This window comes from Lepeophtheirus salmonis, chromosome 3, assembly GCF_016086655.4.
Source record: "Lepeophtheirus salmonis chromosome 3, UVic_Lsal_1.4, whole genome shotgun sequence".
In the NCBI taxonomy this organism is placed as follows: domain Eukaryota; kingdom Metazoa; phylum Arthropoda; class Copepoda; order Siphonostomatoida; family Caligidae; genus Lepeophtheirus; species Lepeophtheirus salmonis.
The window spans coordinates 18761794-18779227 of record NC_052133.2 but is presented as its reverse complement, the minus strand read 5'-3'; the positions used below and the strand labels follow the sequence as shown (position 1 = coordinate 18779227).

General features: G+C 32.7%; 5 protein-coding genes across 5 annotated transcripts; 2 read left to right on the top strand and 3 right to left on the bottom strand.

Moving 5' to 3' along the window:
- The first annotated feature begins 580 nt into the window (after positions 1-580).
- On the top strand, positions 581-8140 carry Ctns (lysosomal cystine transporter cystinosin). The gene is made up of 8 exons (XM_040707794.2): positions 581-937; positions 5172-5289; positions 6669-6851; positions 6955-7095; positions 7154-7253; positions 7326-7445; positions 7507-7898; positions 7958-8140. Exons 1-8 carry the CDS (start codon positions 886-888, stop codon positions 8025-8027), a joined length of 1176 nt encoding a protein of 391 aa, XP_040563728.1. The 5' UTR covers positions 581-885; the 3' UTR covers positions 8028-8140.
- A 336-nt stretch (positions 8141-8476) lies between these two features.
- On the bottom strand, positions 8477-8884 carry LOC121113991 (thioredoxin, mitochondrial). The gene has a single exon (XM_040707796.2). It carries the CDS (start codon positions 8882-8884, stop codon positions 8477-8479), a length of 408 nt encoding a protein of 135 aa, XP_040563730.1.
- An 855-nt stretch (positions 8885-9739) lies between these two features.
- On the top strand, positions 9740-11661 carry LOC121113988 (tetratricopeptide repeat protein 17). The gene is made up of 2 exons (XM_040707795.2): positions 9740-10016; positions 10237-11661. Exons 1-2 carry the CDS (start codon positions 9860-9862, stop codon positions 11136-11138), a joined length of 1059 nt encoding a protein of 352 aa, XP_040563729.1. The 5' UTR covers positions 9740-9859; the 3' UTR covers positions 11139-11661.
- A 55-nt stretch (positions 11662-11716) lies between these two features.
- Positions 11717-13439, bottom strand: LOC121113986 (uncharacterized). Its single transcript, XM_040707793.2, has 2 exons — positions 12837-13439; positions 11717-12780 (listed from the first exon to the last, which is right to left on the bottom strand). The coding sequence occupies exons 1-2, from the start codon at positions 13111-13113 to the stop codon at positions 11804-11806; spliced, it is 1254 nt and encodes a 417-aa protein (XP_040563727.1). The 5' UTR covers positions 13114-13439; the 3' UTR covers positions 11717-11803.
- Positions 13440-13568: 129 nt separating this feature from the next.
- On the bottom strand, positions 13569-16985 carry LOC121113993 (uncharacterized). The gene is made up of 2 exons (XM_071887101.1): positions 15947-16985; positions 13569-15877 (listed from the first exon to the last, which is right to left on the bottom strand). The coding sequence occupies exons 1-2, from the start codon at positions 16214-16216 to the stop codon at positions 13736-13738; spliced, it is 2412 nt and encodes an 803-aa protein (XP_071743202.1). The 5' UTR covers positions 16217-16985; the 3' UTR covers positions 13569-13735.
- Positions 16986-17434: the final 449 nt, after the last annotated feature.

Sequence of the window (17434 nt, the reverse complement as noted above, 5' to 3'; positions counted from 1 at the left end):
TTGATGGAGTTTGTTCTAGATTTATGGCAAATTAGTTTATTTTATGTAGTAAAAATATCAAACATGAGCCTTCAATATGGCATCTCCTTCATACTTTGTTTACTTATTAGTAGTTTGTTTTCATACACGCAGAGCTCTATTGATAAGTTATCAGCACAGAGTCTGTGCATTCCTTTTGAATGTAGAGGGCCAATAATTGTAATTAAAGAAAGAACATTTTTAACTCTTGTATGATAATTGTACATTCTCAAAAAGTGGAATTTTTTATAAATTATATTTTTGGAAATTTTAGAAAGAAAAATATCCAACAATACTAAGCAAAACATTATTCCGGACTATCAATAACTATACTTCAATAAATACCAATTATTACTATAAATAATTAATTAATTAATCAAAGGAGTGGGTTGGGACTTTGGAGTGTGAGTACGCTGAAACTGGAATAATATAAAATAAATAGTAGGTTGACTTTGAAAAATAAGAGCCCTCTTTTACGTCACACACGCCTAAACTACTAGCAGTAGTAGAGACGTGAGACGAGGAGGAAAGAAACAAAGAGAGAAAAAAGAAAGAGAGTTTTGAGAAGAAAGAAAAGTAGCGAAGATACATACAAAATATGTACTATAAAATAAACGACAAATGGCGTAATTATCAGTAGATATTTTTTTTACATTGTGTTTGGTATAAATTTTTGTAGTAGTAGACTACCTATGTAATATGTTATACTGTGTTAAATAAAATGTCATAATAGCAAGGAAACAGTTTAATTTGACTTGTATTTAAATAAAATCATTTTCTGTGAAGGGAGTGTGGTGGCAACTGTCTTGGATTTGGGTTGCAGCCAATCATCATTTTGTTCTTAGAGACTTTCAAAATATATTCAAAATGAAATCTGCGAAAAACTTTGTTCTATTATTTCTACTACAAGTAGCTCATGGTAAGAGAAATTTGATTGAATCCACTTTGGTATTTCTATATTAATAAAGAATATTCCAATAATATGTCTAACTCTCGAGATAAACACGGAGGCTCAACTCTCTGTTTCCTTTGTTTGATACTACTTCGTATTAGAATATAAATGTATAACAAAGAATTGATGTTTCATTCCCAAATATTAAAAAAAAAACAGATGCAATGTGTTGTTTTACCTTGGAGCCATTTGATACCAAATCATTCAATGATTTGGGAATTTACTATGTTATTCAAGATAAATGCATTTCATCATCATGGAGGACTGCTTATTTCCTATTTATCTCTGATTTGTCACTATTAAATTAAATAACATCACGGATCATTATTTAAGCCAAATCTACAAAACCCCTTTCAATCAATTTATTAATTTAAGCAAAACTAGCGATATTTGGGCAATTAATTTGGTATAAGTTCGATATAAGGTCATTAAAAATATTCTAGTCCCCTATTATTTGGCAAAATTAAGTTTCCCCCTAAGGAATTATCATCTTTTACGTCTATGGACCAAAGGCTATGGCTGTACATAATACGCATGTCATGTACAAGTTAAAACTTGAATACGCAAGTTGTACAAGTTCAAGTTGCAACCAAAAAAAGAGATGAAGAATTTAGGATACTTGTGTTGGGGATAATGCAATGATTGAATATTTCTTGGATGTTCGATATATTAATGATGTTATTTATGTGTATTATGATGAAAATTAGTCATTGATACTTGATAAGTATTCTTTGGGATCTTATAAAGTTCAAATGCTCATAGTTATATTACATGTAATAAATACATAATAACCAAGTAATTTTAATTAGTCAAAATAATATAATAGATAATTATTAATAGTTGGAAATCAAAATGACTGGGAATTATTACAGAAATTACAACTTGTACACAACGTATATATATATTTATATAATATACTTCTTATAATACCAATTACTCAGTAATTATATAATAATCCTTTAGTTTAATTATATATTATTTTAAACTATATAACTATTAAATTACAATATTTGAAATCTCTTGCATGCACCGTTAAATAAGCGTTACATATTATTTCCTTAAACGTGATTTCATGCAATGTTTCAATTGTTTTTCAGTAAAAAATTATGTATTACAAAAGTATCGTCATGTGTCAAATAATTTAATTTATCGGCTATATACTGTTTTAACCACATAATATATTTGATGTAACAATTCGACTGTTTTTTTATCTACATAACATATTATGTATTTTTTTATAAACCTTGGATCATATGTATATACTGTTATTTATTCAATACGATCCCCTTGTATCGTCTGATAAAGCTTCTGATTTTGTTCTCATGTACATATTTTTGAATATTAACTTTTATATCTAATTATCAGCTTATTAAATTCTCATTTTCATAGAATTAGGTTAGAGTAATTATATACATACAAATTTGAGACACAATGTTGTAAAATTTGCAGAATAGCTGGATATAAATGCACATATTTGATTACCAATAATTATTTAAATTTCCTTTACTCCTCTAAAACAAGAATTAAAAATTCGGCCCTAATATTGTCATTGACCAAAATTTAAGTTTCGATATTATAACATAGCAATAGCTTTTACTCCAAATTACTTTTTATTTGTCATATAAACTTTGAATAATGTGAGTTTAAAAATGTTAAGAGTTCAGTGATTCACAACCGGGGTGGTGGATTGTCAAATACTCTACAAGAGAGTAAATTCATAATAAGTTAAACATTTTTTGAGCATATTTACAAATATATATTTGACATAAAAATACTAATTGCCCCTGCAGAGATGAAAAAGTTTGGATCACCGCTCTGTTTCTAATTTATTATGCATATATTTCAAAATTTTGTCTTGGAATCATGCGTTGCCAGTCCATACTCATCCTCAATTCTTTATTTAAGTGTTACTTGCAATTTTTGCCCCAATTGTAAAAAGTAGTTTGAAATATTATTATTATTGGAAAGTACAATTTATTAGCTAGCAAATTACAAATTTTTCGTAATGGTAATACCGCATTAATTATCCTAATTTGATACCTTATTGTATTCCAATACATTCATCAGATGTTACTAACTAAATTTGTACATTCTTTTCCTTGATTTTGAGCTTTTGGTTAGCTAGCGTTTTGTATGTATTACGAGAGTTGTTTTTTTTTCTTTCAATTTGGACAATAATAATTAGTAAGACATGTCTTGACTAATTGATAAATTTGCTTAGGCCACTCATCATCTCACTTATGAATTGATTTAAGCACCGCGTCTCGTCATTAAATCGTAGTAAATTTACTTCTAAGAAGACTCGGGTCGCAATTAAGTCTCATTCACTTCAAATTGAAGCTAAAAGGTTCAGACTAGAATATTTTTCGAGGCTTAAGATCCATATATATATATATTTCTTTCAAATAATAATTATATATTTGAGCACTTTTTATATGATGGAATTTTATAGTTAATAATGACAGAGCCAGAGCTGGACCCACCCATGCCCCCTATACTAGGGTTACAAATAAGTCTCATTTAACTGTGACATCAGCCCATAAGCAGAGTTATAGACCTCCTCCCGACTCTTGCCCCCCAAGAATAAATTTCAATATCTGCCTATGCTTCAGACTTGAAGCGGAAAGACTCGCAACTCCACCTTGAATTCGTGTAGCTTCTATTGAAAAAGATGTAAAAAATCTTCCGTATTTCCTCTATAGTACATACTATATGTAGAAATTTTTATGCTCCATATGAATATTTGTGTGGTGCCATGAGCTGTCCGTTCCGTGTCTGGGAGAACTGTCTCTATTTCATTGTCAATTATTTATTATTAGTTGGATTCTTGTTGTAAGACCTTGAAATGGTGTATATATTATACATTTTATGGGGCCTGAATGAGTTATTTACTAAATTGCTTAAGCAACTCCTTCTTGGTGTTTATTTATTGGTAGAAATGTAATACGTGTTCATGCCACTATATACGTATTTAGTATTGTTGCCAAGTGGGATATTCTAGGTTTCGTATGACTGATTCCTCAATGTGAAATATCAAGCTATATCTCACACTGGCAAAGCTAGAAAATATGATTAATTTGTAAGGATTTTTTCCCTCCGTTTGATGAACAACAAAGTACATAATAAAGATTAGAAATTTTTTATATTCTTTATTAAAACATATCATGTCAACTCCTTCAAACAAATGTATGACAATATGTGCTTGGAAAGTTTTAGAGAGTCTTTGAATATTACGGTATTTTTTTCTTTCTGTCGGGATGGTTTATGCCAAATTGATGATATCATCATCGGGGAGGAGGAAGATTACTACTACAATATATAATAATATTTACGTAACTCTGGTTCTCCATGTAAATAAACGCAAAATTCATTTAATTCTAAGACTTCTTTTTAACCTTGGTGGAGAAATATTTTTTTTTTGTATTAGAAGGTAGGCATATCCATGGTTACTTAAATGCAAATTAATCACTCTCTAACAATTAAATTTGGTTATTAAAAGTAGGAATTTTGATTTATCAAGTCCATACATACCTCTGATCAATGTTAGGATATAGATTTTGTTAGTATATATGATAAATTCCAATGACATATTGTAGGTACCCATGTAATTATCTACCTATGGTTATTATTATAAATTTCAATTGTATGCATGCAGGGCCCTTAAGATTCCAAAACGAGCTTTCTAGCGTGTTAAAAGCAAAGTTGAGTTTTGTTTTTCTTTTCGGTTGCGTAGAATATAATCATATTACGTTGAATATACATATTCATTAGTAAAGGTTTATGAAGTTACGCTGTCAGAAGATGGATATCCATGGTTTGTAGGACTCATCTGCCCTTTAATTAACATTTTGCATTTTTTTTAATATATTATTTCAATAAAATATACAGCAATACCTCCAAAAAGTTCAGCTATTGTGTTCTGCGGATATAGTCAACTGCTGGAGACGCACTATTTTTGTATATAAACGATGGATTTTATTACATAAAAGGGTCTTGAAATGAAGCTCCGTACTATAACCAAACGTGGACTCCGCGGGTATTGTTGTATGTACGTTTTTTAGATGGTTTTAATTTCATAATAGGTAGGAATTAATTATTCATACATTGTGTATTATAAATAAATAATTTGTTTTATGGGTTTATATATTTTTGTTGCTAGCTATAAAATATGAGTTTACTAACAAATTTACTTTATTTTCAGGGATTTCTTCGGCGAAGAGATTTGTGCTCTTTCACACAGACAGGACTTCTACTCCAGAACTCCTTCCAAATCAGAATATTTCATTCAGTTATTTTATTAAAAAAGTTGGTGATATTCCGTGAGTATGCTTCTAATATATTTTACTTATTACTTCATAGCAATATAATTAAGTATTATTATAATGATTCAAAGTATTTAGAAGTCAATTCCTTTTGTTTCCTTATTTTATTCAGTATTATTTGATATTTTTAGAGATAATAATTGTTTACATATATATATATATATAAGAGGTGTGTTCAAAAAGTAAGGTGACTTTTTTTTTAGGAAAAAATATTTATTTATTCATCAATATTTATGTAGTCCCCTTCAGATACAATACACTAGTGCCAACGTTTTTTCCAATCCTCTAAGCACTTTTCGGTATAACCTTGAGTTCTTCCAGTGATGCAGTCTTCATCTCCTCAATCGCTGCAAATCTCCGTCCTTTGATAGGTACCATCAGTTTTGGGAACAAGAAAAAGTCACATGGGGGTCAATCCGGTGAATATGGAGACTGAGGCATGATTCGTGGTCTTGTTTTTGGTTAAAAAATCGACGGCTCTTGTGGATAAAATTAAGTAGTTCCGGAACCAACTTCGCTGACACTCGTCTCATGCCCAAATCGTTCGAAAAAAAATTATGGCACAAGCCAATATATATGTCAATATCTTCAGCAACTTCTATGATAGTGATTCGACGGTTTTCATCTGTTGTTGACGTTCTTGGGAGTTCAGAGCGAGGCTCGTCATTGCATCTTCCCAGTCATCTTGGAAGAGTTAGTATCACTTGTAAACATTTTTTACGCGGAACAGTTTTATTGTATGCCATTGTAAACTTAATTTCATTTTTTACACACAATTTGATGCGATTTTTTTTTATTCATTTGATCTGTATCAAAGTATTTTTGATCCGAACACAAAAAATACTTCTAACTATTATGCCTCTCACAAACAAACTAAACAAATTATATAACTGAAACAGTAAATAAATGTTCGTGGCGAGTTTACTAACATAAAAAAAATGAGCATACCAAATGTACGTTGTCCACAAAATTTGATAAGTCACCTTACTTTTTGAACACACCTCGTATATATTCTTAGAATCATTGCTCTCAAATATAATAATTATTGTGTTTTCGTACATACTGTTTACTATCTATAAGGGAAAATGTTAAAACCTGATATGGATACATATGTACTCATATTTTACAGTATATTATGTACATTAATTACTAAGAGAATAAAAGAGGTCTTAGTTCCAAATGTTTTTTTCTTTTAATTTGCATGTATTTAATAAACAAGTGTTCAATAAATACTTTTTTTAAATATGGAACATTTGCAGATATTTTGATCGTCATTGTATTTTTTTACTACTATTGCTAAGAGTTAAAGGTATTGTGTTGTCAATGTATGTTTGTGTACTCTATAGTAACATATTATCTTTATGTCTATATTTCAGGGATAACGATCTCATCAGCCTTAGTTTCTTGTCTGAGACTCCGAATATTATATCCATACCAAGTCCAAATATCACCGTCAATGAGCCGACGAGAGATCAACGAGTCAATTTCAGTATAAACATTAGAGCTTTGTACTCTGGGCATACCATAGTGAATGTTTCATCATTGAATCCAGATGTCGAGTAAGAAAGATGGAATCTATAAATAGTTTAACAAATGTTTCGACCTGAATTATTACTATGATTTTTATTATTGTTACATTATACGTGTACATTTCCACCTTAGTTTAAGATTGGCATCCATTAAAGTTAAAGTTATGAGATCCGAGGCTTTGAATATACTTAGTGATGTCATTGGTTGGGGATATTTCATTGCTTGGTCCATCTCCTTTTATCCTCAGATATATGAAAACTGGAGAAGGAAAAGGTATGTAGCTTGAAATAGTTTGTGATGCATTTACCAAGATAGTTTTCTTTTAACACAGTGTTATTGGACTCAACTTTGACTTTCTCTTCATGAACATCCTTGGATTCACTTTATATTCATTCTTTAATATTGGAATGCTATGGATTACTTCGATACAAGTAGGGGTCCAGTGTTGACTTATTTAATATTTTGACTAATTTCAATGTTATTTATGTTTGATCTTTTTTCAGGAGGAGTATTTCCTTCAGCATCCCGATGGTGTGAATCCAGTGAAGTTGAATGATGTTATATTTTCTATTCATGCAGTCTTAGTGTGTCTTTTTACAATATATCAATGTTATATTTATGAAGTAAGTTGCAAATTTTACTTATGTATATAGGAACGTAACATTAAACGTAACTCTTTTTCAGAAAGGGAATCAAACGATTTCCAAGACGTGTCGCGTCATTCTTATTGGAATACTTTTAATAATTATTACTTGCGCAGTCCTAGGTTTTTCCTCTGTCATATCTTGGTTGGAATACCTTTATATTTGTTCTTACTGTAAACTAGGCATTAGTCTTATTAAATATATTCCGCAAGCGTATATGAACTACCAAAGAAAAAGTACTTTAGGGTGGAGTATAGGAAACGTTTTACTCGATTCTACGGGAGGGTTTTTAAGCATTGGTCAAATGCTTATTGATGCTTATAATTTTAATGACTGGGGATCAATTGTAGGTGATCCAACTAAAATGGGGTTGGGACTTTTCTCCATTTTTTTTGATCTCATTTTCATCGTTCAACATTATGTACTCTATAGGTATGCATATTTAGTGGTTTTAATATATAAGAAACTCAAATATTTTCTTTTTTTAACAGGAACAAATGGTCGCTGGACGACAGGGAAAGAATAATCGATAATGACGAAGAGGATCCTCATGACGACTAAATGCATTTGATGATTATTATATTTAGTTCATAGTACAATATATATTATACCCTGAGTATATTTATTGCATTGTTTTTTTATATGAAAATATAATAAAATTATATATTTAGTTATTTATTGCCATTTTATTTACTGTAATTATTATTATTAGTAAGAAGACTCGAACATTGTAATTGGTAGGTGAATGTACGTCAGTATACAAAAAAGTGTAGCTGATTGAAGATGAAATTTTTTATCAAGCTATTCAAAGAGTCGTTCAATTTAGAAATAATTCATTTATTTTAGAAATCAAGTTTATAATGTGGATGAATACATATATAAGAAATTAATTTAATTCAATTAAATGATTAATTCCCGTATTTTTTTTTTTCCTTATAAAAATATAACTATAAATTAATTAATGAGACGATATGTTAATTTTTCCTCTGGTGAACAACTGTTAAATGTTATTATTCATGAAGATTCTCGATAAAACTAAATAATTTATCCTCTTCAATAAGTCCAATGAATTTATCAACAATTTTCCCATCCTTGAGAGCCAAAACTGTTGGCACAGCTGAAACAGAGTGCTCCATTGCAATGTCACTTAGTTCATCAATGTCCACAATAGCTAAGTTAACTTTCCCTTTAGTGACAGCAATGGCGGCATCTAATCTGGGTCCTAAAATCTTACAAGGACCGCACCACTGAGCAGAAAAGTCAACAATAACAGGGACTTCACTCTCTAAAACACGTTCCTTAAAGTCCTCTTCACTCTGAATACGGAAAGTCTCTTTGGAAACACGGGAGGTGAAGAATCCTCTGGAAGGATTATTTAACAAGGAGAAGGAAGATCGAATCACTCGTGAGGATAACATGATGTTGTCTGTTGATAGTATGAATATGATTTATTAATATAGTTTTTATCTATATTATTAATAAATAATATTTATTATTTATCATATGATCGATAATTTTAGCATTAGTCCAATGACGTAGATGATTACATCATACTTCTGGCTAGGCTAGCTTGTAGTTAGCTAGCTGCTCTCTATTTAATATTTATTAATAATATATTACATCAAAAAGGCAATATAGCAAAATATCTAGCTAACTCATAGCTAAGTTCTCTTGTTAATTTATACTATACTCAGTCCTCATAGCAAGATCAATCAAGAGCACTGTTGTCGCCTCTATCATGATAAGCAGCTGCTGGTAGGATATATACTTGATTAGCCTACCTCATAATGGTTTTTCTCTCTTAAAATTGTCTCTAAAATTGTAATTCGTTGTAATAAAACACATCATAAGATATCCTACCTGCCACAGCCGACTATAAATTCATATTTCTTCACTTATCCAGTAGTAAATCTGAATATCTATGTGTTAATAAAAGTGACACATGATTTTCTCTCTCTCTCTGATCTATCCAATATAATATTATTTAAATTGTAGTACACGTATTCTTCTTAATTGATGGGCCTAAAAACATAATTATAGATAGAATAAATACATCTAGTTCTACAGCTACATAGATTAAAAGCAGTCTTAATTTTTCAGAAGGGAATTTAAATAAAGGTATTATATTATTTAAATAACTTGAATTCAGCGCTCCATTCTTCATTACTATAGTCTATAAGGTGTACTGTATAAAAATTTCTAGCTAGTATTAAGTCTATTATTAGTGTGAGCTGAGAAGTTGCTGAATGGAAGAAAAGTGTTTGTGAATGGTACTATTTGTGATGCATGGAGTGACGTGCTAGAGGGCGCTCCGTTTTTTCTCACAAGAATAGAAAAAAAAACTGAAGGACGAATAAAAAACTTGGAGTTTCTCAATGATTTAAATAACAAATATGGAGTATTCCATGCGATTTCGAAGTCCCATTCTTCTCTTGATCCTCATCTCCTGTTTTCTGCATCCCATTCCAACTAAAGAAAATCACTTTCAAACATGGAAACTTTCGAGTGGAAAGATCATTCCTGGAATGATTGGCCTTTCAGAGGAATTAGGCATGAGTTTTTATTTTTCTTATTCCGTCTCCTAGTGGGATCATCTTGTTTTGAGAGGTGGGATAGAGCTGTCATGGCTCTAAGGGACCCTCACATCTTTTGTTTATTTAAGTTCTGATGATTTGATTTGTCGTATTTTTGATGAAATTGAATTGAATATTTGAGAATTGGAATTAGTAGTGAGTAATTGAGTAATTGTGGTTTTTGTGTATGTTTCTAGGCGAAGAGCGATCTGTATTTGAGATAATTTCATCGACGGTAACGAATGATGATGGGCTCTGGAAGAAGACCTGTTGTGACGAGGGTGGTGGAGGACTGAGTGAGGAAGAAGTGTTGGATTGTGGGAAGCCTGTCAACTTTACTTATTATGATCACCTCAATGGAATTCATAATCGCCAACATCATCCTCACATCCCTGAACCTGATGTAGCTCTCTATTTCAAAACCCTGTTCTCTTCTAAGAAGAGCAGTGGTGGAAGTGGGAAAAAGTCTGACTTGATTAATATTGATGTGATTGAAAGAAAATTGAAAAAGCTGAAGAGAGAGCGGCCAAAGTCAGTGGAACTCTATAATCAAATCGGAAATTTTTGGCGTATCAAAGGTGATACACAAAAAACTATCGAATGTTTTCGCCGTGCCCTTGCAGTTTCTCCATATAATGCCGCAGTTCTATTGAATCTAGCTAGAGTATTTTACAATCTCCAGCTGCTTGATGATGCTATTTTTCTGACTCGCCGCTCACTAGAAGTTCAGCCTCCTGATACTAACGCCTGGCTTCAACACTTTCAACTTGGAGAAATACTTAAAGCCTTCCGATCATACCAAGAAGCTGCTCTTCACTTTAGACATGTACTTGAGTTAAAACCTGGATATGGACCGGCGTTATTGGCATTACAAGATATGGAATCTATTCCTGATTCAAGTGTTCAGTTTCATACTGCACTGATAATAGTAACACTTGTCATGGGGGTAATTTTATGGATCTTTTTTTCTTTGGATATGAGCTTTGAAGAATTAACTGGGATCTCATCCTCATCCAACTCCTATGGGAGTGGTAGTCATCGACCCTCACTTAAAAAGTTGCAAATTCGCAACAAAAATAGCCATAATAGCAGAGGATAGTTTAGTTTTATTTCTTCTCTCTCTCTTCAAATTTATCTCAAACACTTACATACTAATTATTTAATTAAATTATGTTTATCATTATTACTACTACTATTATATTATATCCAAATATTCTCATTCTAGTCGTGCTGTCAAATGACATTGACGTTCAAATCTAATATCTTGTCAATTTGAGGTAATTTCTTTGAATATGATGTATAATTATTGTTTAATATCCAACTATATATGTAGATATTATATTGCTGGTATTAAATTCAAAAAAGCATTATGGATTTACGTGATTATTTTTCTCATTTAACTGATAAAATGATCCCGTAGTTTCATAGCTAATGTAATAACCAAGTACTCCAAATAGAGAAGTGAAAAAAATGGAATTTTCATTCTAGTTACTCATGTTGATGACTATGCTTGAAGTCCAAAACTATAACGAGTTTAATTTAAGTCTTTAATTACTATGAATTATGTATATAATTTATACATGCTTAGAAAATATTTAAATAAAGTTAAATCTATTATTCAACCTCTTTTGTACACCTTTCAATTTCAAAACACTGATATGTAATGAGGATCAGGTATGGAAAAAAATATATAATTTATATTTAATTACATAATTAGACATAACTACGCGAAGGTAGAAAAATTAGGAACAAAAAACAAAAAAATTAATCCTTAGAACTATGATCTAAACAGAATGCTTGAAATTCCTTTTCGTCTAGAGTCCATTTGCTCATTAGAGCACATGGATAATGAGCCACTCTTCGACATCCAATTGAACTACAACCAAAAGAACAACCATTAAGAGAGCAAATGGCACATCTTGTTTTATTAGAATCTTCAATTGCCCTTTCAAGTCCAATTAAACGATGCCCAAGTATTTGAATATCTTGTATCCAACAAATACAATCCTCATGCATCCAAACCTCAACTTCATTTGGATGAGCATTAGCTGATGTTACACTTGCGTTGAGAGATGCTTCATTCACTGCGGATTTCTTCCGTTTTCTCTTTTTAGATGCTGGTTCAGCACCTCCAAGAATGAATTTTGAGGCTAGGTCAGAGGGTTTAGATTTTTTTGGTACGGTAAAGTCTTTCATGAGTTCAGAAGGAACGTAGTAAGGACCAAAGAGATCTCCTAAGCCCTGATAGTGACTTCTATTCTTACAAAATACACATATCCAATTTTCATCATAATATGAGCTCGTTGTTAGCAGGGCTGCAGATGTAAGTCCAGCCATACGACTGTGATGTTCATGCTCAGAAATTCCATCAATGGATGACCAGAGACGAACCTCTGCTTCAGACGTGAGAGGATCATGAGAGAAGTTAATGATGTTGCTCCACACAGGATTAAAGGGATCCGGTCCTTCAATACGCAGAAATGGACCTTTGTACTTTTCTAATAAACTTTCTTGTTTTGTTAAATTCTTTTTGCGTTTGAGCTTTAGGGATTTATTGGAAGACACTTGGGATTTAGGGGTGGACTTCTCAGCTCTTTTCTTGACCGTCTCCTTTTTAGGAGGTTTAGAGGGTGGTAGAGCCACTGGACGTGGCGGGGGTGGAGTAGGTGAGGTTGCTTTGGATGGAGGAGTTTTGACCTTTGTCTCTTCTTTTGGCAGGTTTTTCTCGACCTTTCCATCATCTAAATGAATCATGAATAAGACAAAAATCAGACTTCTATTCAATTTTCATTCTTACCTGATTCAACCCCTGCAAAAAGTGCTTCCAATTCGTTCTCCACTTGCTCAAACTTTTTCTCGTCAGTATCAATAAGACGATATGAGGATCCGGGTCCAAGCTTGGGAGACTTTTTGTCAGATCGGATGCATTCATCGATGATCAAAATATCATCGGATTCGGAGCCATTTTCATCATCCTGGGGAGAATTGGAATTACTATGTCCACTTGCAAACTCGTCGTTCAGATAATACTCTCCAGAGCCTCTTTTCAGCTTTCTTACTGCTCCTTCAGCCATCACAGATTCAGTTCAGCATTGGCAACGTACCAGTCAACAAGGTAATAGTTCAACAACTGTGGATTTTGGCTTATTATTTATTTTCATAATATATAAAGAAGTGACGTCAGGCAAGACTCATGACGTCAAATAAAACGTCACAGTTCGCGCAACATAAACAAATAACAGAATAACTATTCAACTAGCTATCAAATAACTTCTGATATTTAATTATATGATGATTATCATTTGTCTATGGACTATGGATCACACTCATGACTCATACACACAGGCTGGTTCAATATGCAAGGGCAACTGCAATAATAATAAAAATTTAGGGGGGCTCATGAAATTCATTATTTGTAAATGCTATTTATTACAAAAGTAGATGTATTTACTTTCCTACTAACCTTTAGCTACCCCTGTATAAAATTCCCAAGTTTTCAGTGACTTAACTTCAACAAAACACAGCTTAATTATATCTTATAGTATGTCGATGAGATGTATTTAATATTTTATAAATATAAACCCACTGAGAACGTTTCTCTTAATTGACACTTAGAATTAACAATTTATCAATTTATCGTATTATACATAATTAATACAATCATTTTTTTTTTAAATATATTAAAATATAAAGAAATTAGTCAAGATTATCGAGTACAATAGCGACTACGTGCTCGGGATCAACAATGGTCTTGAGGGAAGTCCCACCAATTACACATTCATTAGTCATACTCTTAACTTCCTTTTCCTGGAGTCCAAACTTTTTTTGTAGACTAAGACTTATAGAGGTTGCTGGGTGCCAAACAGCACCCTGAGGCTCCCTTTTGAAAGCATTAATTTCTTTCAATGGATCACTATCAACCAATTCACAAGTAGCATTATCGATATTCCAAGAAAATTTGAAGCCACCCTGGTATTGTCGTCTATGCAGGGATGAAATTGAGTATGTTTGTTTTGGTGAAACTTTTTTTGTGACGACTGTAGCCAAAACTAAAATGACAGCAACACAAATCACGTCACCACTCTCGGGATTCACCTCCACAATTTCCACATCATAGTCATTACAAAACCAATAATTTTTATCAGCTGCTTTACATAGCTTCTGAGCCATATAGAAACAAAAACATTCTAAATCAAGAGAGCGTTGCTGAACTTTAATACATTTTCCACTGAATTTTTCTGCCTTATAATTTGAGATCTTGGTCATTGACTGATAACCAGATCCATGAACCTCCAGAGAAAGAGCATTATGACAACAATTTTCATTCGTACGGTTGTTACGATTCAATGGTGTGACTGTGTCGTCTTCATCAGGTTCAATGTCTGTAGTAATGGACGTTAGTTCCTCATCTGTTTCAATATAACGCCTAGTATACTTAAAATGCATGCAAGGAGGTAATGGAGGACTTGAAGTGATGGATTCACGAGGACTGAAACAACTTTGATCCTTCTTATTTACCATTCCACCAGGTGATAAGAGCTCTGGCATATTTGATAATTCCGCCTCTGATAAACAAAGAACTTCCTCCTCCTCTTCTGTCTGTGTTTGAAGATTCGAGGATAGAGGCCGTAGAACAGAATCTTCTGAATGGGACCTAGGAGATCTAATGGGCTGCTGTTGTTGTGACTGATGCTGAAAAGAAGATGCTTCCGTGGATGGAGAGGGGGGAGAGAGATTCTCTGCATTTTTGCGTTTCTTTCTGAATGTACTTAATTTTTCCTGAATGAAGCTTCCATCAAAGTCATCGTCAGTAAGCTCATATTTCTTATCTGCCAACCGCTTCCGGCGAAAAGTACTCAAATTCTCTTGAATCCCTTCGCTTTCAAAGTCATGTTCATTGATTTCATAGGCCTTTTCAGCAGCTGCTGATATTTTCTTCCTTAAAGATCCTCTTTCTGAGGTTCCTCCAGAGTTATTATTATTGAAGTTCACTCCACTACAACCAGGATTGCTGCTTGGTGAAACAGAAGTTGAGTCCAATCTAGTAAAAACACTTTGAATGATACTGCTTGAGCTACTGCTAGTACTACACAAGGAAGAAGAGGAACAGGGTATTTCCTCATCAAATGTTCCTTCTGAAAACCAAGATGCAGACCTACTCGTGGGACCATATCTAACAGAATTACTAGTGGTTCGGCGCAGGGATCCAGAGGAATTTGAATAATGATTTAACTGATTGACGAATTCAGCGGTGCGTTCAAGTCTTTCACCACATTGAAAGGACTTTGGAGGAGAATGATGAGGAGTTAAATCATCACCATCTGAATCAGAGGTTAGATTATGAGTTAGGAACGGTTTTTGCATAGATGATGAATGATCTAAATCTAGAGTGGACGCAAACGTATATTCAGATACACCAACATCTAGCTCAGCCCATTTAGAGCACATACTGAGCAATGAAGAGGAACTTTTAGCCATGACTGTCATCATGTTACCACTACTTCCTGAGGTAGAGTCTGCAGATAGTGTCATCGATGACTTAGGATACATTGAGTGTGAGGGTAATGTATTAGTAGGAGATTCTTGAGAAGATTTGTTTTGTTTCGGACCCAAAGGCTCTATACCTATGTTCAAAGAATGAAGAATGTTTCCAGTATTAAAAATGACATAGCCATCCATTTTCATCGATATTTTCGGCTCAAACTTAGGATGAGGAGGTAGTAAGTCAAAGGAAGTATGAACTGTCATACCGTGTTGTAGGCAACTCAAACGAACACACGAGTTCCATGCTTCTGCCATTTCGTCCTCCTCATATGAAGAAGCCACTTGAACACATTCCTAAAGAACAGGAGAAAGGAAAAAATATATCAATTTACAATCTTTGATAATAGATAGAGAAACAATTACCTGACAAGCTTTCAAAGACGGGGCAGTGGTAACTGTCAAATAGCAATTTGCAAATGACTCCCCTTCATCTCGATAGGAACCCATTCCACAAATTAAAGCCTTATCCAAATCATTTGGCCATTGACAAAAATTAAGGTGAAGATTCCCTGGTGCTCCCTCATTAGAAAAAAGCAAGACTTCAGCGACTTTTTTAGCACGGGAATAGGGAATAAAGAGCCACCAGTGGAGTCTGTAATGGTATTTATCATCTACAGGATCTTCTACTTGCATATCAACTGCAGTTTGTGTGTAGGAAATTAAAAACTGTCCACATTTAGAAAAACCTAGGAAAATGTGACCAGAGAGAAATGCAGATTCGGGTATTACATCCTATTATTTAAAAAAAAAAAGAGAAAGAAAATGGGAGAACCTCTTTGACAACAGTGAAATCCATGAATTAAAAAAATTCATATTGATTTAAAATTAATGAATTAAGTAATGAGTTAAAAATAAATGACATTACACATTACAAGTCTGTTTTAGCCATTTATAAAGATCCTTGTTATATGTACAGCAATAACATGAAGATGATTAATAGAGCATATATTACTCCAATTTAATGACAGAAGGCCTTTAAAATGTGTATTCAATTTCACACTGAAAATGAGAATTGACGTGAAAAATAAGAATTTAACTCCTTAGAGAAGAAAAAAAAAATTAAAATAGGGATAGAATTGTGGTCAATGAGGCTCAGTCATTCATCCTCCCTTGAGACAAAAAGCAAGGCGCCCAGGAATTCTGGTAAAGAGACGCCCTCCACTCCTTTTATTCTTGGTTCCAAAGACTTCCCGAAGAAAGAGTTTTGAGAGAACGTTATCCCGACGATTCCTCTTGTGCCCTTCCCGGACTTTTCCATGTTTGAGGTTACTGGACATTCCCTCCGTCTGAGCTTTTTAATTAGCAGCAACCTTCATTGATATCACGGACCGTCAAATTATAAAGAAAGAGGGATGCTTCCTTTTTTTTTTCTTCTAAACATAAATTGATTCTCTTCGGACATAGATGGCGCTACCAAAAAGAAATCATTGACAACACCACCGGCAAAAACATTATTATTTATAAAATGGAATGAGTAGTCTTCTTCTCTCATGCAGCAGCTTTTTAGTGCATTACATTGATTAGAAATACATTTTTACGATCTCTACTGACTATTAATGGATATTAATATATTCAATACGTCATAGACAATAAACAGATTTATTTAAGAAAAAGGATAGAATATTTCACTAGCAAATAGTAAATACTACATTAATAAATATTTCTCTCTTCTCTTTTCTTACTACTCTAATTAAAACACACCTCCCCCCCCCCTCTCTTTTTGGTGTCTATTCTTTGAGACAGAGCTCTTTAAAGTTATTATTTACCTAATAATAAAAATTTAGTAAATTAATGAATATTACTTATTACGTTCCTTGACCATTTTCTCTACTAATAAAAAGTACCCTTTTT

Coding starts and splice junctions, on each gene's coding strand:
- Ctns (XM_040707794.2), top strand. CDS start 886: ATGAAATCTGCGAAAAACTTTGTTCTATTATTTCTACTACAAGTAGCT. Junction 938..5,171: donor TCTACTACAAGTAGCTCATG/GTAAGAGAAATT, acceptor CTTTATTTTCAG/GGATTTCTTCGGCGAAGAGA. Junction 6,852..6,954: donor TCATTGAATCCAGATGTCGA/GTAAGAAAGATG, acceptor TTTCCACCTTAG/TTTAAGATTGGCATCCATTA.
- LOC121113991 (XM_040707796.2), bottom strand. CDS start 8,884: ATGTTATCCTCACGAGTGATTCGATCTTCCTTCTCCTTGTTAAATAAT.
- LOC121113988 (XM_040707795.2), top strand. CDS start 9,860: ATGGAGTATTCCATGCGATTTCGAAGTCCCATTCTTCTCTTGATCCTC. Junction 10,017..10,236: donor TGGCCTTTCAGAGGAATTAG/GCATGAGTTTTT, acceptor GTATGTTTCTAG/GCGAAGAGCGATCTGTATTT.
- LOC121113986 (XM_040707793.2), bottom strand. CDS start 13,113: ATGGCTGAAGGAGCAGTAAGAAAGCTGAAAAGAGGCTCTGGAGAGTAT. Junction 12,781..12,836: donor TTTTGCAGGGGTTGAATCAG/GTAAGAATGAAA, acceptor TGATTCATTTAG/ATGATGGAAAGGTCGAGAAA.
- LOC121113993 (XM_071887101.1), bottom strand. CDS start 16,216: ATGCAAGTAGAAGATCCTGTAGATGATAAATACCATTACAGACTCCAC. Junction 15,878..15,946: donor CGTCTTTGAAAGCTTGTCAG/GTAATTGTTTCT, acceptor CCTGTTCTTTAG/GAATGTGTTCAAGTGGCTTC.